Below are 24431 nucleotides of genomic sequence, written 5' to 3'. Positions count from 1 at the left end.
GGATATTCTAATTATTAGAAGGCTGTTTTTCGTAACATGCATAGAAAAATAAGGCGTATGGACTGGGCTGGGAATGATTATTTGGCAGGGGAAGGTGTGGGCAGAGACCCAGAGCTAAGTTGGGGCCAGGGAATAACAGTGAACAGGTCTCTACATGGGAGGACCAGGTAGAAAATAACTATCTCCTATTTCTTTCAGATTGCCACAGAGAGAAAGGTCTGACAAGAGTAGAATTAGCTTCATAGATGATGGACCAGAGCAAGACCTGACACCATTTTTTTACCTACTTAGGACAATTAAAGCTCCCATTAAAAATTTAAAAATTCTACCTCTGCCAATAAAGCAGCCCGAGTTAAATATCCAGGCAAATCCGAAACTGCTGATGCCAACAAGATTTTTTTTTTAATAAGTAAAGCATCAAATTATAGTGAGAAGTATAATCACTTATACTTCTGGAGCTCATACGAATTCTAAGTAGGAGGCTGAACTTTGCTTGCCTGAGGAAGAAAGAGTAACACTTTTAGAACAGTAATAATTTTTTAAATATATAGTTCTGAAGTCATTTCCTTCGGAATGTGTAAAAGCCTGTGGATGGTGGGATTAATTTGGAACTAATTCAAGCACTGTCTTTAGAGGTTGGGGCTTATTAAAGAGATTTGCCTCCAGATTTGAAATCTTGTGACTGTTGGACTCTCTCTGGCCAAGGGAGACTAACTCAGTCACCGAAAAGCTAACATCTATGAACCCACAGCAGCAACAGTCTTCCAGGTGACTGTCCTCCTTTATATTCTTCCAAATGCTGTAATTTGTTTTAGAATGGACCATTACCAGGTTTTATTTTTCGCCCTGAAAATTTGAAGACCAGACAGCACTTCATCTAATCAAAACTACTCAGAAGTTTGACCAACCTTAGACAGTTGCAAATATCAACAGTAAACCTTTCATGTACAATAGAGTAATCCTTGGCTGATGTCAAGGACGGGATTCCCCTAGGGAGAGAAACACTGCTTTAGAAATCAAGGGGGAAATTAGAGGGTTTAATATTTCAACCAGAGTATTGTCAAACTAGCAGAGAAGAAAGTCGAGCTACTTTATATGATTGAATGCATTTCAGGTAAATCGAAGTGAAATCAAGTCCAGGATATTGTCCAAGGAGAATATCAAGTTATTTTAAAGGTAAAAGTCCATCCAGAATATCTACAATCAGGAAGAAAAAAGGAGAAGTTAGAATTTAACTGTCTGTGTGAGAAGCTTGACATCTTAGTGATTAGAAGATCCAGGATGGGAGTCCCTGTGATGCCCCAGGAATGAAACAGAATCTTTTGAATGTATATGTATAACTAATCCCCAGTGTTAGAGGCCAAGTTCACTACCTTCTGGGCTTTATTCTCTTATCTGCCAAGTGAGGATGGGGGACAGGTTGGATTAGGGAATCTCTTAGGTACATTCCAGTTCTCAAATTGGAATCAATTAGATGTGTGTTAGTGGAATTCTTATGACTGTTTCTCATACTTGTTTTATTACAAGAGGTCCTGTGAACTTCTATGTGTAGGTTCAGAGAAAAGTGAGGTACATGGAGAAAATGGTTTCTGCTTTGAAAACATGCCCAAGATTTACCCAAAGAACCTCTTGAGAATGTCATTGGATTTTCACATTGGTATTGTTTGCTTAACCTGGCTTTTCTAATGTGCAGATGTCCAGAGATTTCCCAGGAAAGAGAAGTAAAATGCCCTTGGGGGGAAGTTAAAAGCAAATCTCACCGTTTGCATGGCTGTGATTTGACACTGGCTTCTTTAGATCCCTGAATGTGGGATGCAACTTGGCTTTTCCTCCTTCTGCTTCCAGTATGTCCCTCTCTCTTCCTTCATGTGAATTCCTTCTCTCTTCCCTGTTTACAAGAGGATCATTCTTGTCCGTCCTGTGGCTCTACTAGCATCTCTCTGTCTCTCAAGCTTCTGTTGATCCATTAGTCAAGTTTCTCCTTCAGAAGAACTGCAGCCAGTATTGATCTTTTTGTACTCCTGTTTCACATGATTTAGCTCTGAATATCATATTACCTATTGCTTTATTTTTTTCCTCTTTATCGCCCCTCAACTGGTTATATACTTCTTGAAGATAGGATCCTTCTTTAATATATTGTATATCTACATAGAGCAGCGGTCCCCAACCTTTTTGGCACCAGGGACCCATTTCATGGAAGACAATTTTTCCACAGGTGGGAGCTGGGTTGGGGGGATGGTTTTGGGATGATTCAAGCGCATTACATTTATTGTGCACTTTATTTCTATTATTATTACATTGTAATATATAATGAAATAATTACACAACTTGCCATAATGCTGAATCAGTGGGAGCCCTGAGCTTGTTTTCACTTGGCACTCACTGATAGGGTGTTTTGTTTTGTTTTGTTTATAAATTTATTGATTGATTTATTTTTTGGCTGCATTGGGTCTTTGTTGCTGCATGTGGGCTTTCTCTAGTTGTGGCGAGCGGGGACTATTCTTCTTTGTGGTACGTGGGCTGCTCGTTGCAGTGGCTTCTCTTGTTGCAGAGCACAGGCTCTAGGCATGGAGGCTTCAGTAGTTGTGGCACACAGGCTCAGTAGTTGTGGCTCATGGGCTCGAGAGCGCAGGCTCAGTAGTTGTGGTGCATGGGCTTAGTTGCTCCGCAGCACATGGGATCTTCCCGGACCAGGGCTTGAACCCATGTCCCCTGCATTGGCAGCTGGATTCTTAACCACTGCGCCACCAGGGAAGTCCCACTGATAGGGTTTTGATATGAGTCTGCAAGCGATTTATTATGGTCTCTGTGCAGTCAAACCTCTCTGCTAATGATAATCTGTATTTGCAGCCCCTCCCCAGCGTTAGCAGCACTGCCTCAGCTCCACCTCAGATCATCAGGCATTAGATTCTCATCAGGAGTGCACAACCTAGACCCCTCGCATGCGCAGTTCACAGTAGGGTTCACGCTCCTATGAGAATCTAATGCCGCCCGCTGATCTGACAGGAGGCGGAGCTCAGGTGCTAATGCGAGCCACGGGGAGCGGCTGTAAGGGCTAAGTACAGATGATGCTCGCTCACCCACTGCTCCCCTCCTGCTATGAGGCCTGGTTCCTGGTTTCCCCTGATGTAGAGTATAGCCTCGTATTTGGCTGTTTTCTGCAGGAGCCTTGATTTTCTTTTGGAACCTCATTCTCGGAGTTCTGAAAGCCAAAATGACATTCTGAAATCTGTTTTAGCAGCTGTCAGCCACTGGTATAAATGTAATGATCAGTTCAAATGATAGTACATTCTAATGCGGTTGTGTGTGTGCATGCACGTGCATGTATGTATCCCTTTATAATAAAGCACCAATTTTTGTCATGTACTTCTCTTGGGAGCACAGTGGTTCTCCACACTTCCTGGGTGTAATGGAAGTGTGTATCTTATAGTTGACACCACTCTGGAAGGTCCTTGTGTAAGGAAGGAAAAGGAAGCAGCAGCTTGGGGAAGAGACTGTAGGAGACATGGTCAAAGATATTCCAGCACACAAGGGGCTCCTTTTCTTTCTTACACAGAAGATTTTATCTTTTTTTTCTAATGATCAAGTAGGACTGGGATGTGGATTGCGGTGTACTTTTTAAAGTGGAATTTCTTATACTTTATTATGTTTTATTAAAACGTTTACCTATTTTCTGTCCCATTATTCGTAATATACTAGTAGTTGGGCTTGGCTAGCCTATGATGCAATAACAAATAAATCTTGAAATCATGAGGGTTTAACAAAACAAATGTTTATTTTTCTCTCATGTCACAATTGAAGGATTGGATGCTTTCCTCAATGGCTCTTCATATAGGGACTTCATATAGGGACTCCAGTATATTCCAGAAAAAAGTCTGCCTGCTCCACTCCCATATAAAAGGAGTATATAAAAAGTTTCTTGATGAATTAAACAACTAACAGCGTGAATTCTCTTTTATTCATGCAGATTAACTATACTTCCTGTCCCCCAAACCCCACCCACCCACATACACACACGAGTGTTTTCATTCATCATATCTGTTCATTGTTAAATAATAATTGCAAAAGAGAGTGAGCTTGGAACAACAGGACTTCTGGCACATAGCACATGGGTGTGTAATCCTAAATTGAAATTTGCATTCTGAGAAACTTAAGACTTGCAATAACTGGCCTTTTCTTCATTCCAACCCTCGTAGTGCCCAACACATGTCAGTGACGCAATCAGTATTTGTGGAGCAAATGAACTCAAAACTTTCCTTAGCTTTGCCTTTACCTTGGAGCTAATTTGTTTTTTTACGTTACCTGTCTAAAAATCTTCCCTGTCATTTCCTGTCCCTGCCCATATTTGCAGTGAATGCTTTGAAACAGAGATTTGGACTTCATCTGTTGTAGCTTGACATTAAAAATTGGAGTTAAGGAATGTTTTCCAAATTCAAGAATTTACCCTTTTTGGGAACTGACATGATGTGACTTTCCTAATGTAAGTAGAAACTTAATGAAAGCATCAAATATGTAAACTGCAAAGATTTAAAGAAGAGAAATAGATTAAAGTGACTGAAGATAGTTACTGAATTAAAATCCATTCAGTGGCATTTTTCAAATGTCACCTGAATCACTCTGTATTGAGTCGGCTGCTTTCAGTATCACAGCCTTAAGGTTGATGCAGTATAGGGACAATAAAGATACGGTGTAAATTGTGAACAAAGGAAAAAAGAATTTTATTTGTTTATGGTTTAAATAGACTCTTTCTGAGCAACTTTTCACTCGAATGACCCTTGTCAAGTGGTGGTTTTTTTAGAGTAGAGAGGGGAGCTTGCAAAACTGTAAATCAGGCAATCTACATTCACATTTTGATGATCAGCAAATCACTTATTCATCTGCTAGAGTAAAGCGGATTCATGAAATCAATAAGTTGGTTATTCATTATGCCAGATACTTTTTTTTTCCCCTTTTGAAGAGTCCATAGAGCAAACACTTAACATTTCACTGAGCTAAAAAAATGAGAGCATATTTCTAGCAAACGTCTTCAGCTTCCTTTACCTTGTGTTTCTGTCTTGTTGAGAAAATGCTCAAGGCAAGTCATCACCATTGGTGTGAGATCAGTGGATGGTTATATTAATGTTAGTGATGGGGACTTTCTGCAAACATTTGTGAAGACAGGCATGCTGTAAACCGGTTAGGGATGAGTTTAATTTTTACATTTGTGAATTAAGGACTGAAGTTTCTTATGTATTTTAAGAAAATAAAATGTTACCTTGTTGCTTTGGTGGTCACACAATGGAATTGGGTTCATATAACCAATTTCCGTAAATTAGGAGTTTCTATGATGAATTTCAGATCAAGGTATTAATTTGCATCCTATCCATCCTAACTGCAGATTATTAGGGGCTCCAAATGTTTCCTTCTGAAATGCACTACCCTCTTGGCCTTGCCTCTTGCTGTTTTGTGTTTTTGAGGCTGAGGAACATGCACATGATCTGCTGCTTTAAAATTAACTGTGGAAATATGCTCTGCAGGGATTCTTTGGTCATGTACATATCACTATACCTGAAATATGTTTGCTCTTGGGTAATGAATGAATTGCAACTATGTTGCAGTATGATGCTGTGCAGTTGATTATTTTGGATTTAATGAAGAAGGGACTCTGTCAGATGGTTCCTCAAAATGAAAACTCCACGTGTGAACTTTTTCATAATGTAAAGCTATAAAATCGAGAGTTTTGCTGTGGAACAGATACTAAGCATGATGCTGATTCGGAGCTGTCGGCACACGCCTGAGCTTGTTGAAGAAATGAAAACAACAAATTTCAAGTCTGCCCTGGTTTACCTAAAAAGGGAAAAGCTTGAGTCTCTGTCATGCTCGGCCAAAGTCAAAATTCAGACTAACATTATTTAGCCCCTTTGTAGCTGTTCTCTAGGTACAGTCCTACTATCTATAGATTTGTGAGAAAAACAAAATGTTGCTCTTAAGACTTGAAGTTTATTGAGAAAATGAAGGGAGCTGGATATTTTACATATCTTCTTATTTTCTATTTTTTAAAAAGACCTTGTAATTTCTCTGTTATAATGAATGTTACAAGAAGTCTTGTGTGTGGGAAAGCTTAAAATACATACGCAAACTAAGCAGAAAAGAGGGAATAACTGTCTTCAACGTGTCTAATGTTCTGAAGGCTGCATGCTGTGCAGACACCTGCAGGCTTAACCACCTGTAAATTTCTCTGATTCTCCTTAACACGGTGCAGTTGTTCAGACTGCTTATGGTTTTAATGGCTTCTGTTATTGTTCTTCTGGGGAGAAATCTTTTTTTCTAAATATCAGATTAAGTAGTCACTACCTGATTTGAATAAATGGAGCCAGAAACATCCTGACAGTGTACCAAACAAGACCTGTGTGTATAATGTGAGTTCTTTCTTTTCAATTTTAGAATCAACCTTGTCCTATGTTAGGCAGCTGGAGGCAAGAGTAAGACAGCTGGAGGAGGAAAATCGCATGCTGCCCCAGGTGGGTGACTTCCAGAAGCTCATAGCTAGTCAGTGTCATTTGAGTTGTAGCATTTTATGTGGAATTTAAAGTCTCAGTTACATGATAGAAATCATTTTGTCAACAGCCATTCATCAACGTAGAGCGTGATTACTTTCCGTAATCAACCCCTTACCCATCATACTGTCCGGATTCTTAAGTGTGATACTAAAGGGCACAGATGTCTAAAACATGAATGTAAAATCATTTTGAAAGGAAGAAGAAAGAGAAAATGAAGAGAAGTAGAAAGTGCTTTGATGGTACTGCTCACATCCGTCATGCATGTTGTTGGTGAATATAGGGAACGGACTCTTATTTAAATGGAAAATGTGCTCCTTTATGAGCTAGGGAAAGCTGCAGGTAGCTTGAAGAGTTCATATTTTAATTAAATGAGTACTTTCTAAAATTCTTTGTGATGTAATTGAACTCTTTCAGTGCAACAAAGCAATCACAGTAATTGACAGTTTTTACTTTGGGGCTTCATTTTTTTTCCCCGATGAATGTAGAATGGCACTATTTCTGGGATTTAACGCCTTGCCATATGTTTTACTGTAAAAACTTTTTCCACGGGCTGATACCTTGGTGAGAATGATGTTGGTTGAGGTCGTGGTTCTTGGGAAATGTTTTGTTGAAGAGTTGAACAAATCTACTCATTCTAGCTTGGTTTCCTTGACAGCCGGGTAAACGGTAATGTCTTTTAATATGTCATAAAAAGGAGTCTTCTCAGCATTTAGTCGCTAGTGTTCTTTCTACATTCTGGTGACTATTTCTATTTCATAAGTGACTAAGAGAAAATTAAACCTCAAACAGCTTAGTAAACAGTTTAAATGTCAAGACAAAGACTGTTTATAATTCAGGAGAAGACATATAAACATTACTACAAAGACTTAATTAATGCAAAGGCTTTGGAAAGATATTTTAGGTCTTTTTAATCTCGTTTCACTTTTAAACTAGTTTTGCCCACTGATGATGATTTGAGCTGTCAGGTACTGCATGTGGGAATGCCTCTCTCTTTCTTCCACTGGCCAGCCATCCAGATAGAAATCACGAGATTAAATGAAATTAGTCTATTTCTCACCCTTCTCAAACTGTGCATATGTCAATGCTCATGATGACAGAAAGGATTGTTTGCATTATGAAATAAAATACTACTGGTAGAGTATTTTCCTGTGCTCTTCTACACTTTTCATTTTTTAAATTTCTTTGCCGTTTTCCCTTTTATATTGGATTCAGAGTATAACTGTGCTAATACCCTTAACGGACAACATCTAACGTCTCTGTTCCAAGAAACCTAAAAGATGTAATTATTTTATATACGGTTATACCATCTCTCGGGCAACTGGGAATGTAAGTGACAAGAAAGAGGGAAAAAAGAGATAATGTTTCTTGGTTTTTCTCTGAGTGAGAATTGAAACTCATACCGAGTATTGAATGAGTGCATGTGTGCTGTCTTACTGAAAAAGAGGCACAAAAATAATTATAAGATTGATTTTTAAAACTCTGTGAAAGTGAGTGTTAGAGGCCTTGAAGGGAAATCAGAAGAGTCCAGGGAAATCAGAAGAGTCCTCAACTATACTTGATATGTGTGTGCATATTTAAATGCTTGCGTAGTTAAGAGTAGAAGAGATTAAACCGCTTTCCAAATTAAACTATTTTCTCCAAAATGCGTATAATTTTAAATGCATTGCTATTTTTTATCTAAGATGATTGTTGTTGTTGTTTTTCCCCACAAGAAATGGCTAAGAAAGACCATGTTTTATTGAACTTAAGATGTTATTGATGTGAGAAGCACCATTATCATGTGTACTATTCAGAAAGAAAAAAATGTTGTCAATTATACCATGTCCAATTCTTGCTGATTTCAGTGATGATAAAATGGAAAAACAATGTTTTAGAATTAAACAGCTCTTTACGTGTCCAAAGCACTTTCATGCAAAGAAAATCTGTTGTTTGAAATATGCTATTGGACTTATGCAACGAATATCTATCTCAGTTCATAAACATTATTTCTGTTAAATTTCTGTATTTGAGAGCATTGCCTTCGTTTATAGCTAAGAGATATGATAGAACCACAATTTGCAACTACTTGTATTGTATAAACACAACTGAAATGAACAGGGACAGTAGGTGAGATCTGAGGATGGAAAACAGTAAATGGACCTTAGAGCAGTGGGAATCATGTCAGGTGAATCCTCGTGGAACTCTGAGACTTGGGCCGACTAGCACAAAGACATATGTAGTTTATTCTTAGATGTTTATTGGTACTAAAACAAATAATTGTGAGATTTCCCTGCAGAAAGGATTTATGACTGCATGATGTGAGCTGATTTGCAAGGTCAGTTCAATGTGACAAGTTGACATCCTTGCATAAATTAGTTTCAGTATCTGAACACTTGATATCCAATTATAAGAGCTTGTTCACGGTGCCTTGATTAGAAGGTATTATTTTTTTACTCCCAAGTTTATAAAAATATGTCCACTGTCTTTGGATAAACAGTAATAAGAATATAGTTGGCAATTGGAATTCCAAGTATATCAGATATCTTTTGTGATATCTGTAGCAGGTCCTTTGCTGTTAGTTTAGTATTTAGACTAATTACATAAAACCTCTTCCTGGATCAAGAAATTTCCTTAATGCTTACTTTCATTCCTTATATAAAACTGTGTATAATGAACAGAAAGTCACAACTTTGCTCTAGAAATACATATTTAAAGATAAACAGGATGAGTGTCATAAATGCTTGTGGATATCCTTCTGGTTAGGTGCAAAGGCTTCCATTTCTTGATGTGTAAATGACAAGGTTCCTCCCAGCTCTTGTATTTCATAGGCCTAAGTGTAATTAAAGCTTGGGTCCAGTCTTATACCCATGCGAAGTTACCAGGTCCCAGAAAGAAGGGTTTTTTTTTAGAAAATAGATAGGAAAGTGCAGTGAAGATTGAGTTTGGTTCTGTCTGGTGGGGAAGAGGAGCTCACAGAAGGCATGGATGAAATGTCAATGTGGAGGCCACGGCCGATCAGCACCTAGTAAGCACAGAGCTCTCGGCTCTGCCGCAGCCTTTGCAACATCCTCCAAGGATCACTGAGCTACGCTGTACGTCAGTTAGGAAAAGCAATATTTCAAAGGTGTCTTAAAGTCAAACAGTCTCATTAATTTCAGAAAATGCAGTATTATTTGCTAGGTATTATTTGAAAAGAAAATGCCTTTTTACTTGTGTTTTTATTTTGCGAGGAAGACAACATGAGGTCTACCCTCTTAACAGATTTTTAAGCGTTTAATACAGTATTGTTATCTACAGGCATGATGTCGTACTTCCGATCTCCAGAACTTACTCATCTCGCGTAACGGAAAGTTTATACGTGCTGATTAGTGACTCCCCATCTCCCCCTGCCCCTCTCCTAGCCCCTGGCGACCACCACTCTGCTCTTGGCTTCTGTGAGTTTGACTGTGTCAGACACCTCATATTATATAAGTGGAATCATGGGGTATTTGTCCTTCTGTGGCTGGCTTATTTCTCTTGCCATAATATTGCCGTTGGATCCAGCAATCCCACTTCCAGATAGTCACCCAGAAGAACTGCAATCAGGATCTCAAAAAGACATTGAAACTCCTGTGTCTATTGCAGCACTGTTAACCATAGCCAAGATGTGGAAGCAACTTTAAAGGTACATCAACAGATGTATAGATAATGAAAATGTGGCATAAACATATAATGGATCATTATTCAGCCTTTTGAAAAAGAAGGAAATCCTGCCATATGAGACAACAAGGATTAACCTTGAAGATGCTTTTTTGAAAGTTGGTATAAGTGATCACTAAAGATAACCTGGACCTGGGATATTATCTTCCTTGAACACATAAACTAACATGAACATTTTTTACAGATTACATTTAAAAATATTTCACACGATTGCATCTACCCTCTCATAATATATACCTGTAATGCTAAAACTGCTCAGAGTGGTCTGTCAGCTCCACTGTGTACATATTTAATACAATATGAACCCTAAATGAAGATTGTGTGTTACTTAAATAAATGTAGCTGCTAGCTATGAAATTTTGTTAACTTTCAAATCCAGTGAGGTAAAGTCACCCACAACGTCATAAGTAAGCATTTATAAATTACAGACCTGAGATGGTGTAAAGTTGTAGTTGTAAAGGAATTTCATATCAAATTTAAGCAACATTTCTATCTCAGGTATATTTACACATAAACACAAGCTTGCTCTGGATAAAAAGGCATTAATTTTCAAATCTGACTAGAACCTGACATATGAGATTGGTGGACAATCCCCTCCCTTAGAAAAGGCATATAAGGTTCACAGAGTCTGGGAGTATAGTCCTGGGCAGACAGCTGATTACAGACAGACCCAGGCTAAGACACAGGCCTATTCAGTGTTCCTTCTAGTGTACACACAGTGCCCTCCATCAGTCATTTCATACCATTAACTTACTTCACTGGAATTAAGCTGCTAAATCTATTTTTATCTCATTGTCAAATTGTTTTTTTAACCCTTATCTTAAAAATTAACATTGGATCTGCTTAGCCATCTAAGATTTGTTAGACGTTTATTCTATTCCTGCTTTTAAGGGAAGTATTGTTCTTCAAGCCGCGGTATCGTAAATGAAAGAAAAATGCATTTTAGAGCCTTCTCCTCCCTGACGTGTTTCCCAGATACTTCAGAATCATAAAGTTTTATTGTACAAACCCACAGACCCATATCTGCATGAAAAATTCATACTTAACAGAATGTGGTCAGAGAAGGTCTTTCCGTTCAGATGATTTGGAGGTAGGTGGGTAGGGAAACATAGATACGGTAGTGGTTTTCAAGGCGTTTCCCAGTGACATTTGATATTTTAGCCTAAATTCAAAACCCTTGCTTGGATCTCTCTGCTCATTCCATTGTCCCTTTCTTGATGGTCACAAAGGTGTTTTTAATCCAGACCTAGCCAATATGTTTATGTGCTATGTCTGCAATGCAGTCTGTTCAAGGAGAAAATATCTTAAAGTGGATAGTGAAGAATATCTGATGATTTTATTATAAATAATACTATCCTTTGAAGACATCAGTTACTTTTCAGATACACCCATAAGGTAAAAACTAATATTTTTAAAGCTATTTTCACCTATCTTGTTTTGAGTTTGGAGTTTGCTTTATGGAGAGGGCTAAAGACAAGAAGCAAGCAGTTTGCTGTAAATCCAAAGCCAATTAAGTACATTTGCTACAAGTCTTACTGGGAAACCTGTCTTTTCCTGTCATACTCTGGCACCAACATCTGCTTGGAAAGCACTGTGTGTCCTTTATGCCTCAGAGGCCCTCTCCAGAACAAACCACCCACCTCCTGAGACCAGGGTTTTAGAGCAAGTTTTCCAGCATCAGCGTAGGTGCCTGGTGTCCTATGCCTGCCCTGTGCTGTGGGTTCAGCAAATGTGTTAGAAAGGCACTGGCAACTTGGAGCACCACTGAGTGGGCCCTTTTCAGCAAGTGTTTCTCTGTCTGTTGTGCTGGCACACACACAAGAGTCTAATTTTAGGAGTGGAAATGAAAAATCTCCCTCTCGTGTAATTCGGTTGCAAGGTGGCCTCAACAATGCAGTCTTTCAGTGCACTGGGAAAGAGACAGAGCCGTTTTCAGAGCAGTTCCTGAACAAAGGAAAGAAGCTGTCACCATTGCCAGAAGTGCTGAGGGAGGGTACCCAGGAGCTGAAGAAATCGAGCCCCTCACTTCCATGGCAACACACCCCAGGTCCAGCATCTCATCTCGGAAAAGCTCCCTCACCTGTGTGCTTATGCAGATTGCCGGCGTGCTGGGCAGAGATGGGGGGGGGGGGCGGGGAGGGTCGTTTCTCTCTGAGATGTAGATTTCCCTCCTATGCTTTTCCTGTTTTGCTGTGAAGTATTTATCTATTGTGTCACTCTTTCTCCTTTCCACATTTTCTGACTTTATGTTTTGCAAGTCATTTTTGCCTTATCGGGTCATAAATATATGGCTCTTCTACGGTTGGAACTGCTCTGGAAGAAAAATTCAGTAACTATAGCACAAAAGCAGACACAGAGTAGTGCTTTCGAGGACGCTAAGAGCGAATGGTGGTATCCTTCAGTTGTTATTTGCATGGAAATTACCTTTGTGGCACTCATGAGGGGCAACTTGCACAAAAAAGTTTTTCATGGATAGCAACTCTAATTATGTTGCACAACCTGAGTAGAAGCTGGATGCTACTGATAGAAGAAATTAGTTACATCCATTAAGGGTTGGTTGCTGCTAGAGCCATATTTGGGGAAAAAATGGACTCCACCAGAGAAATAGTGCTTGTGGATTACAATTTTCTCTAAATCACCATGATTTATATAATTAAAGAAAAGGAAAAAAGCTTTTTCTGTATAGAGTTTTCAAAGGAGATGGGTACTACACAAGTGGTGTGGGTGTATTGGAATAAAAGAGACAGATATGGGAAGTAAGTTGATGGGGAAAGTCATGCTGGAGAACCTAAATACATGGAGACTGGATTAAGGGAAAAGCGAAAATCTATCAGAGAAAATATCAAAGAGAGTAAAGCTCACAGCAAAAATGTCTAAAGCAACATGGAGTCTCTCAGAGTGAAGGGATTTGCAACATTCTTCTGTCACCCCCTCATGCTTAAGGATTCTTGTTTGAGAATCTGCTACATGATGAGAAATCTTATTTCTCATGAGGGAAAATAGGTGAAATAGAAATGCAACAAGCAACATAGCTATACTACTTATTAAACTTATTAATAGAATTATTGAATTTAAAAGGTACTCCACTGTTAGGGACTGTGGTATCAATAATTCATATTTAACAGTGTTGCCTTTTTATAGCTATACTGGTATGTTAGTAATTCTACCACTAGGGCATATTTTAAAAAATGTTGTTTTGATTTGTAGTAGCCATAAAAAATAGTAGCATTTTTGCTACCTGTCCTTGGCAGAATTTGTCACCAAAAACAATGGGACTCTCTTAGCACAAAGTTTTGCTGTGTAGTAGTATCAACTAGAATCATAGGTATTTGAATGGGAAGCAATATGGAGGAATATTTGGGGAAAATTTGGGATGGAACTACAAGAGAAATTAATGTTGCCTTGTCCTGTAGAAATGGCTCTCATTATTTTTTTAATCCAAAGTGGAGTCAAAAATGTTTTATGAGGTAAAGATGAAACAGTCTTCCCTTTTCTTGCTTTTTCTAAGGGTAAGAAAACAGTCTCAGAGAAAGTGGTGGAAAGTACTGTGTAATGTTTGACTTGGGGATTAAATTAAGCAAACTAAATGTAAATACTCTTGAAATATGGATATCAAAAAATGAAAATGATGAAAACCTGGCTTAGTTGACACTTGTAAAGGTGCAGAGACTCCCGTTGGAGCACAGTCTCACTTTGGTCTCCATTTCCCGTTGGAGGTCACTACCTCTCTGACTGATGGAAAAGAGGCATCTGAACTGTGCTGTCCTCCTCTTCTTTCTGGTTCAAATCTTTCCTACAGTGGGGTTTAGGCATTTTTCATGTAAGGGTCTAAACGTCTAGTTTCTTTCTTCGCTGTAGCCTGAGGAGAAGGATCACATTTATAACACAATAAAAATTAAAACTGGTGCCTCTTAATAACTGATAGTTACCTATATCAAAATGTAAAGTAGGCAAGTATAAATGTAATATAGTCAATGCCTAGATATTGCCTAAGTATAAATACAATATAGATAATAAATGTAGTGTAGGCAAATAATTAATTCTTTGACAAAGTAAGACAGTTTAAGTAAACAAATTTCTAAGTGATTTGAGACTTTCCTAAATGATACTTAAAAAGCTATCATTGTGTGAAAACTAAGCAAAACATAACTAAGTCATTTTTAGAAAGCTGAGACATGGTCAGCCGTGACTGTGGACTCTGTTAACAATCAAGTAATTAAAGGAGTCACTGTGAATATGCTAGAACAAGCACTGAATGGGAATTACAAGAACTAGGACTTGGTCTAAAGAGCTGCTGGACCAGGATGATACGCTAACCTCTGTGAACCGTAAATGTCTTGACTAGAAAAGAGGATTGTCAAAGGCGAGGTGGAAGGTTCTGCTCAGCTCTGCGAATCCATGACTCTTTATCCAGAGAAAGTTTGTTGTATATGTGTAATGTATACACAAAAGAGGTGTGCCCCTTTTAATTTTGATATAAAGTTCCCTAAAACTACAGGTTGGCAGCATATTGGATCTTTTATTTACAGGTGTGTATTTAGTGTGTAGTTATGTCATTGTGGGTTATTCTTCCTCGTTGTGTTCTAAAGTTAATAAAATTTCATCAGACAGCTATTAAATTTAAGTAACGTACAGTCTTATGTGTAAATCTTTGAGGCTCATATCATATCAAGTATGCATGTAATGGGGCTCACCTACTAGTCTGGGCAGCGTTAGCTATGTATATTTTGAGAGATAATGTGCAGTCCCCTTATTTATATAAAATTATATGTAATGAACATAAAGGCGCTAGTTTTCCTGAACAATATACACATTTTAAAACAACCAAGATGAGTGTAATGAATCCTTATGGATTTCTCTCTGGGCAGATACAAAGGCCTCTGTGTCTTCATTGGGAAGTGTGGTTTCTTTCAGCCCTGAACATTCTGAGCCCAAGGATAAGTAAAAGCGTGTGTGTCTGTCTTATACCCATGCAAAGTTACCAAGTCCCAGAATGAAGGGGTCTGTAGTCGAGGACAGATAGAGAAACGCAGTGTAGATTGAGTTGGTCCTCTCCAGTGATCAAGAGGAGCCCTCGGGAAGTATGCATGGGTGTCACTCATCACCTGGCGAGCACGGGCTCTTGGATCTGCCATGGTCTCCGTGGTACTCCACAAGCATCGTTGAGCGCTGTAGTCTACACCTAGTTTGTGAACACAGTATTTCAAAGGGAGCCCGAAAGTGTGAATGGTCCTATTACTTTTTAAAAATTCAGTATTACCTATTAGGTATTATCATTTGAGAAAGAAATGCCTTTTCAAAGTTGGTACCAATGATAAAGATCCCCAGAACTTAAGATATTCTCTAAGCACATAAACCAATGTAAACGTTTTTTACAAATCACTGTTAAAAATATTTCAAAGGGGGACTTCCCTAGTGGTCCAGTGATAAAGAATCCGCCTTACAATGCAGGGGACATGGGTTCGATCCCTGGTCAGGGAACTAAGGTCCCACATGCTGCGGGGCAACTAAGCCCGCGGGTCGCAACTACTGAGCTCGCGCGCCTCAGTGAGAGAGCCCGCATACCACAAACTACAGAGCCCATGCGCTCTGGAACCTGACCGCCACAACTACAGAGCCCATGCACCCTGGAGCCTGCACGCCACAACCAGAGAAGAGAAAACCCACACGCCACAACTAGAGAGAAGTCCGTGCGCCGCAATGAAAGATGCCGCATGCCTCAATGAAGATCCCGCGTGCCGCAACTAAAGACCTGACGCAGCCATAAATAAATAAAGTCTTAAAAAAGATTTCAAAGGATTTCATATAATAAATGGAGAATGTTATTTCACAAAGTTTTTAAAATTATGATGAAAGAGATCATCAATATAGGAAATGTTAGAAAATCAACTTTTACTTACCTCTAATTTATACCAAAACAACGTATATTCTTTATTTTAAAATGTAACATACTTTTCAGGAATTCACTTATGAAAGAAGCCAAAATAGATTACTGTGAAAAAGAGATGACAGAGATACGAGATACCAGATATTAGTCTTTTGCAGCGTGACTAGACTGAGGAGAATAACACGACTCCCTCCATATGGATCAAATGGCAGCTATACTGGGATCCACAGAAAGAAGGCAATGTTCTTTCGAAGGAAACTTATTTGTTGTAGACAACTGTAGACTGTAGACTAAAGCACCTGAAATAAAAGCCAGCAAGAAGTGGACCGGGCCTTTCTTTAGATTCTGTGGTTGTCGTAGAAAATGAAAGAAAAATGCTAGGAGGTCCATCGCGAGACAGTTATCAGTGTCACTTTTACAGTTCACGTGGAACTTTTCTTTATTATCTTTTAGATCGTGTGCCACGGAGCCTGTATAAACTGGTGTCGTGTTGACACACGAAGCTAATTAAAGCATGGGTAGAGAAGCAGGATGAAGAAAGAGAGCGTATGAAATAAATGACAGGCTTCCCCTTAATTGTTTTACGACTTAAGGACCTTTACTGGCTGGGTAAATAATTCTTAGTAGATTTAGGGTTATTTTAGAGCTTAATCTAGAAATTCTACAACATAGTTTCTGTATTGCTAAGCAATCGGGTACTTGGAAAAAACAACCCACCCACACGTGTAAATGTGGCATTCCTGAAAGTCACGGTAGACTGTTTGCTCAGGCCAGGCCAGCACAGGTTGGGTGCGGGGATGGGATCTGTGCACTCAGCCCCTGGGAGCCTGCCTTTGGGAGCTGCTCCCTCCTCGAGTGTACAGGTTTCCCTGGCCTCCATAGTCTGGTCCTGACTTTGGCTGCTATAGTGAGGTCCTGGCCCTTCCCCAAGGCTCCTATGATCAGGTCTCCCAACATTCCCTGGGCTGAGAAAATTCCCCAACTCCTGCTTGCAATCCACCTTGTTCCAGGCCCAAAGCCTATAGAAAAAGTACTTCTTACCACAGGGTCCTAGTGTGAAGCCCAGAATCACAGGTGGGAAGGAAGAGGTACTAGTAGTGAAGGGACAGCCTATTCAAAGATCGTTCCTCCCTTCTGAAAGTGTTTCATTATCCTTGTTTCAAGTGTCTCTCCCTGGTCTAGTTCTTTCCTTTGGGAGAACGTCTTGTCCTCAAACTTTTCGATATCTCACAAAAATCCACTCATCTCAGATACTTGTGATCTCAGGAGTGCTTAGTTGAGGCACACGGATCATCGAGCCCTCTTTCAGAATTTTTATCCTCTTTCAGATTTTTGTAACTTGTGTAATATAGTTTGGAGGAGTAGAAGCAACTTTTGAATTATTATTTTTTTAAAAAAGAGAAAAATAAAACACAAGGAGACAGCTAACCTTGCTTTAAAACCCTTGGACTAATTAGTATTTTGGTAGTTTTATTCATCCAGCTATTGCTCTTAGCAGTTTATTAGAAAGAAGATTAGATACAAAAATGTAAGGATCATGGAGGAAATGTAAATCTGATGTAAATATAGTATAGCAAATAAAGGAATTTGATACTGTCTTTTCTTGACCTAAGATGCCTCTCATTTGCAACAGAACAACATGTGAAGCAGAAGTTCTAATGTTTGACAGATAACAAAAAACTAATAAACCCAGGCGGAGATGGGAGCCATCCTGGACTTACATAAAAGCTGGCTCTAAGAAAGGCTTTTTAATAGTCAAAATATTTCAGCTGTTTTTGCCATTCAAGACTGGTGTGTCTTAATGTCAAAAAGAATTTTTTTATTTAAACATTTTCATATGCTAGGAAATTTAATAACCCTAACTACAGAAATATCATAAAAGTAAAACATAAAATACACACTCAGAAATAAATCACAACTCCAGTAAATCTGATCGCAAATAAATTGTGTGGGAATGATGGGTCTTCATCCTTTTGGATGCCAGGCATGTATTGAGTGCCGGAAGTTCACAGAAGCTAGTTAGAACTTGAATGCTTTCTTTCCGACAGAGTTAGACGGAGGGGACTTTAGCAACTGCGTTTGGAAATCTGTTATATTGTTTGGGACAAATTCCATTCACTTTTCAACCCCTGTTCTCATCTCACTCCTATTTTAATGCACAATTCCTTAACCAGAGAAACTCACATGCGTTTGTTGATGACTTCCGCAAATGGTAAGGTAGTTAGTGATGGCCCCTCACATTCATTGCCAATTGAAAAGGACTTTGGAGAGGTCCATGTAAGACTGGACCCTCTACTAAATGGTAATTTTTAAAGAAGGTGGCTTCTGTGGCCTCACAGCATTCGTTTTATTAAAGAGGATTCTCTTGGTTAGGGAAACCAGTTATATTGAGCCTTGGACACTTGAGAACAAGATCAAAGTGGGCATGAGAGCGGGTAAGGGCAGCTGCCCTTCCAATGGTTTTCACTTAAAATAAGCGCCCTGCTCAGGATCTTGATGTTGACAAGGTTCTTCAGAGTCAGTTACCAGAATGTGATAAGACATCTCTGGATTCTAGGTGGTTTCTCAGGGCTTCAGGGCTGTAAATGATGCCAGAGTAATTTGTGAGTCAGTAGACCTTAACTAGTCTTTAAACCAGTAGAAAATGTTCGATTTTGTTATCACATTGATTTTTAATACCTTATTGCCTTATTAAACTGTGCTTTTTATTTTAGATGTATCTTTATGGTAATTCTGTTTGAAGGCATCAATCCTACTGGTTTTAAGCGTTTGTTCAGAATCTTAAAAGTCTTTAGGGCTCCAGGAGAGACCCCATTATAGGTCATGAAAAGGATAGTGTCTAATTCTTTTATTTGTATATGTTCTTTCTTCTTTTAAATGATGAGGTTGTAACCTAAAATGGACCTTTCTTTCTGTGAGAAACAGCTTGGACCACAGCAGGATGGATGATTTAGAAAAATCTGTGACCCTTGCAGCTGGGTCTGCCTCAGGGCACAGGATGTGATGGTTGAATCACCCATTCTGCCCTGGAGGCTTGTTTAGGTCACAAGCACTAACCACAGCCTGAGAGTCAGCTGAGGGCCTGGGTATTGGACCAACACTGAGTCCATCTTGGGATACTGATTCCCATTCTGACCTTGGTCCCTATGATTATCTCTATTGCAGGTGAGAGTGTGTGCACTAATGGGCAGAGGCAAGGTTTGTGTCCAGATTTTCTGTTCCCACTAGTCTAGCATTCTTCCCATTTTGCTGAAACTTGTCACGTGGCAAGTATGTTTCTCTTGAAGCAAGTTAGCTTTGAAAACACCACGACCAGCACCATCACCACCACCTCCATCCACGACAAACCTCTGGTGTGGTATCATTGGGGTGTGAATGGGAATTAGGCAAGAAACCCAGTGTATTTTCTAGTCCATCTGTTTTGCTGTTCACTGAGTTTCATCACTCTAATAATGATTTTCTCAGCATAGGAAGATCTCATCCTTTTCTCAATCTTAAGGACATTTCTAGTCTGTAGATAAATAGTTACTCAGGAAAAAATATTTGTCCACTTATCACTTATCTTCTGGTTCAATTGTAGTTTCTCTTTAAGCTGCTTGCCTCCTTCTCTAGAAACTTCCCAGACTATTCCAATCTGCAGTGACCTTGTTATCTTCTAAACCAGGGTTTGGTCCTTTTTTAGTAAAGGGGCAGATAGTAAACATTTTCAAGTTTGTGAGCCATATGGTGTGTTGCAACTACACGTCTGTCACTGTGGCACCAAAACAGCTGAAAACAAATGCAGAGTCTAAATGGATGGGCTTGGCTGTGTTCTGATAAAACTTTGTTTATAACACAGGAGAAAGAGGCTGGATTTAACTCTGGCAGTAGTTTGCTGACCCTTGTCCTACACTAAAAATATTTATGTGTCAATTGCTTGGGTTATCTGTTAATATTATTTTAAAAAAATTGGTCTCATATTGTTACATAAATTTGCATTTGTCCATAGAGAATTTATTGTATGAAAATACTCTTCTCAAAAAGTATTATTTATTTTTTCATTGGTTTAAGTTCCTTTGTCTTATCATCCCCAAACCTGCCCTGAGTAATCAGTATCTGGTATTTGAAAAGTGCTGCAGTTGAACCAGAGGAGTAGTTGAGCAAGAGATAAAGGTATTCTTTCCTAGCAAACCACTTAGCTTTGGAATGATTTTGCTGGGGATCCACATGCTTGCATTTGACTTGAAAAGGCAAGTCCTCCCATACAGGAAGGACAATTGTGGTGCTAACAGATAGGAAATTTGTACTTTTCTGAAACGCATGTGTATGGTGACTGAATCTGTACTTTAGTGAGCGAGTGATTATATTGCTTTTGTGTCCTGGCTATTCTTGCATACCTTCAAGAAATTGCTGGGAAGGCAACATGGGGCAGGCTTGTCTTTAAAATAGATACCGTACAGCTGGTGGCTTGGGAAGAACGTGAATTTCTATACAGTCCCTCACAGACAAGCAAAATTCTAAATCAGTGTTTTATCAATGAATGAGGAAAACCATGTCTGGCTTGGGAGGAGGTCAGAAATCAATTAATCTCCCTTTTCCCTTAAGTGAGGGCATTTCATGAAAGAATAAGAAATAGGGAGATCACTGATAAGAATTAAGTGAATTCTGTGTTTTCAAGTCCTTCATATTCATCTTCTCCTCTCTCATCATCTTTGTTAAATATGTGGTTTTACTTGTGGTCTGTGTGTACCTGGAAAGGAAAGGAAAGAAAAGAAAAGAAAGGCCTTCAGTTGGCCGTTTGTACAGCGTCTCTTCCTTCATAGGGGCTCTGCAAGTTGCTTTGGAAGCAACAGGAACACTGAGGCCAGTTCAAGTCTCCGGCATGTTTCCTGTGGATCAGGAAGTGAGAAGTGAGTGAGAGGACTAGGCAGGTGAGAAGAATCCTCACTTGTCTTTTTGTCTTTGTCACCAGGAGCAATCGATTGATATCAGAAGAGCCAAGAGGGAGAAGCCAAGGGCATTCGCAATGCTTAGATGGTGACTGGTGGCAACCTGGCTATTAGCAAGCCTGTCTCTATAGTGTTCAGTGTTTTCAGAGTGCTTTGCAATCAGGTTTCTTAGTCCCCCTTCACAGCCACCACAGGGAGCTAATTGATAGGCCTCTCCCGTTTAGCACTGAGGACAAGTGACTTGCTGAGGGGTCAGGCAGTGAGTTGATTATGGAGCTCATTAGTCCCTGGGTCATCAGTCTTGTGGGTTAGCAAAATATTATTTCCTTCTTTTTTCTAAAAACAGCTCTAGCCAGCCTTGGAAAACTTATTACTACTGGTAGACCTGATTGTTTTCCAGGATGATACTACTGTAAAAATTCTAACTTAATAATATTTTTTTAAGATTTGCCTTTCTTAAAGCTTCATAATGTCACTTTTCAGAAAAATTTAGCTGTGCATTTTCAACCTCAGCCAAGTCCTTTATTTAGTGATGATCTCAGAATTTTGGCCCTTTTATTCCTCTTAAGTTCTTCAACCAGAGACTTCAGGAGAGAGAAAATTTTTTAACTAGGCAGACTTTGTGGCGTTAGCTGTGGTCAAAATTTGTATGGAGGGATGAGGTGAAACTTTTATATTTCAGTCATTCTTTTTTTTTTTTTGGCTGCGTCGGGTCTTAGTTGTAGCACATGGGCTTCTCTCTAGTTGTGGCTTGCGGGTTTTCTCTCTCTAGTTGTGGCATGCAGGCTCCAGAGCACATGGGGCTCTGTAGTTTGTGGCATGCAGGCTCTCTAGTTGAGGTGTGCGAGCTCAGTAGTTGTGGCGTGTGGGCTTAGTTGCCTCGCGGCATGTGGGATCTTAGTTTCCTGACGAGGGATGGAACCCACGTCCCCTGAATTGTAAGGTGGATTCTTTACCACTGGACCACCAGGGAAGTCCCTCAATTATTCTGTCTTTTATTCCCAGAATCTCATAGAGGCTAGACAAAAGCAGTAACCTCGCTTTTTGGAATGAGAGATGTTGACATTTATTGTTCCATCAGTACAGGGATATTCATTCAATGATGAGTGACTAGTGGGCTTTCTCTGCTTTTCTTAATGTAACCAAAACAACCCCTAACAAATAGGGAATGGGATTTCTATAGGTCATGTAAGGCTGATGACTTGTATTGACCATTCATTCAATATTTTACCCCTCAAGTATTTTTTGAGCATCCCTTATATAGAGATACTGTTTTAGACAATGGGGATACAGCCCTGAATAAGAAATTCATGCAGCTTACATCTTAGTAGGTGGATTATTCTTTTAAAACCATAAATACATATTATTGGGAAGTGATAATCACTGTTAACAAAACAAAAGCAGGGTACAGAATTGTACAGTGACTGGGGTGAGGGGGTATTTTACATGGAGTTAGAAAAAGCCTCTCTGTGGATGTGAAATCTAAAGAGACCCGAAGGAAGGAAAAGATTATGGCTAGGATAGAGCATTGCAAGAAGTGAGAACAGCAAAGACAAAAGCCTTAGGTAGGAATGAGATAGGTGTGTTTGAGGAAACAGGAGCTAGAAGGTTAGAGTGGCTGGAACAGAATGAGTGAGACAGAGAGTAACAGGATGTGAAGTCAGAGACGGGCAGGACACAGACTCTGTGGGCTTTGTTGACCAAGGTCGAGCGTGTGGACTTGGCGTCTGAGTTGATGGAAAGCCATTGGAGGAATTGGGTGAGGGTATGATAGTATCTATTTACATTTCCCAAAGGTCTCTGCGAATATTGGGTTGAAACCAGACTAAAGATAGTAGAGGCAGGGGGCTTCCCTGGTGGCGCAGTGGTTGAGAGTCCGCCTGCCGATGCAGGGGACGCGGGTTCGTGCCCTGGTCCGGGAAGATCCCACATGCCGCGGAGCGGCTGGGCCCGTGAGCCATGGCCGCTGAGCCTGCGCGTCCGGAGCCTGTACTCCGCCACGGGAGAGGCCACAACAGTGAGAAGCCCGCGTACCGCAAAAAAAAAAAAAAAAAAAAAAAAAAATAGTAGAGGCAGGGAGAGGGGACATAAGGACACCCAATAGGGAGCTACTTTGGTAGACTGAGAGGGCTGATGGTAGCTTGAACTAGGGGTGGAAATGGTGAGGAGATATGGATTCACAACGCTCTATATTGGAGTAGAGCTGGAAGTGCTTTATGACAGATTAGATGTGGAATATAAGGGAAAGAGACCGCATATGGCTTCACCGGTTGGGTACCGACAACCCCAGGAAGAACTGTTTACAGAGACTGTGCAGTGCATGGCAGCCCAGGGAGGACTCAAGGATGATCCTTGGATTTTGATCTAAGCAACCGTATGATTGGTGGTGCTTTTTACTGAGATGGGGAAGATTGGGGGGAACAGGTTAAGGGGTGCAGGGGAATCAAGTTCTTTGGGGGCATGGAAAAGTTGAGATGTTGGACATCGACGAGGAGATGTCAGATGCAGAGTTAGGTGTATACATATGGGACTCAGGGGAAAGGGCAGGGCTGGATATAAAAATTTGAAAGAATACATGGCTATGGGACTGAATTAGAAATGTTTGTGAATGAGTGTTGAGAAAAAAAAAGTGGTTTGTGGACTGTGCCCTGGGACACTTGCAAGATTTAAAGGTAGGGAATGAGAGAGGCATGCAATGCATCCTAAATTATGTAAGTTAGGAAGTAGTGCACAAATAAACATATTTTTAAATCACTTATTTTCTTCCTCCCCTAGTAAGAGCCGTTTGTGAAAATGAGCTCATGTCCCCATGATGTTTCCTTTTGTGCTTTAATGGTGGTGTCACTGATGGGAGATCTCATTTCTCCCTGCTGGTGATTTTATTGCTACCATGTGTGCAGAGATTATGGGGCCTAGATGCATTTGGACCACTCTTGCTTTTGTAAATCTTTAACAGTCAGATCATTGTGAACTGCTCTGAGGTAGAGCTTTCCACAAAATGGCACGGGTGAACTGCAGTCTGACAGGCAGCCGTTGTTATCTGTGTTATGAACGCATGTCCTAGGGTGGTAGCTGCCTTTGGATGAAGCTGACTCTTCCTGCCTCTCTGTTGACCTCTCTCATATCTTGACCTCCCCACTTTGTGTGGGAGCTTCGGGGACTGGAAGACCCTTGAAGATACCGTAGACCCTTCCTTTTGCCAAAGCCAGGCCAGTGAACACCACCTCACAGTGTAATATTTCTCAGTAACCTCAGCAAGGATTTGTCCTAAATATCTGTTTAGTCCCTGGGGCTCTAGCTGCATGTCTTCCACTGGGCTCTGAAGTGCTGAGGTATTTAACACAATCGTTACTCAGCTCTGCTCTGTAAGCCAAATGCAATGTTAATTAGAATTACTTT

At 39.9% G+C, this 24431-nt stretch overlaps 1 protein-coding gene across 6 annotated transcripts in view; it reads left to right on the top strand.

The window, feature by feature from the left end:
- The window catches only part of CCDC85A (coiled-coil domain containing 85A), a 203251-nt gene that overhangs the window by 148446 nt on the left and 30374 nt on the right, over positions 1 to 24431 (top strand). For 5 of the 6 annotated variants that reach the window (XM_060026567.1, XM_060026566.1, XM_060026565.1 and 2 more), the window contains exon 3: positions 6424 to 6500. The exons of the other annotated variant lie outside the window; for it this stretch is intronic. In XM_060026567.1, coding sequence (XP_059882550.1) covers positions 6424 to 6500 — 77 coding nt within the window. The remainder of the gene's footprint in view (positions 1 to 6423; positions 6501 to 24431) is intronic. 6 annotated transcript variants of the gene reach the window in all.

Source organism: Delphinus delphis, chromosome 12 (assembly GCF_949987515.2).
Source record: "Delphinus delphis chromosome 12, mDelDel1.2, whole genome shotgun sequence".
In the NCBI taxonomy this organism is placed as follows: Eukaryota; Metazoa; Chordata; class Mammalia; order Artiodactyla; family Delphinidae; genus Delphinus; species Delphinus delphis.
Note: the sequence above shows the minus strand (reverse complement) of the source record. Positions and strands in the feature narration are given on the sequence as shown.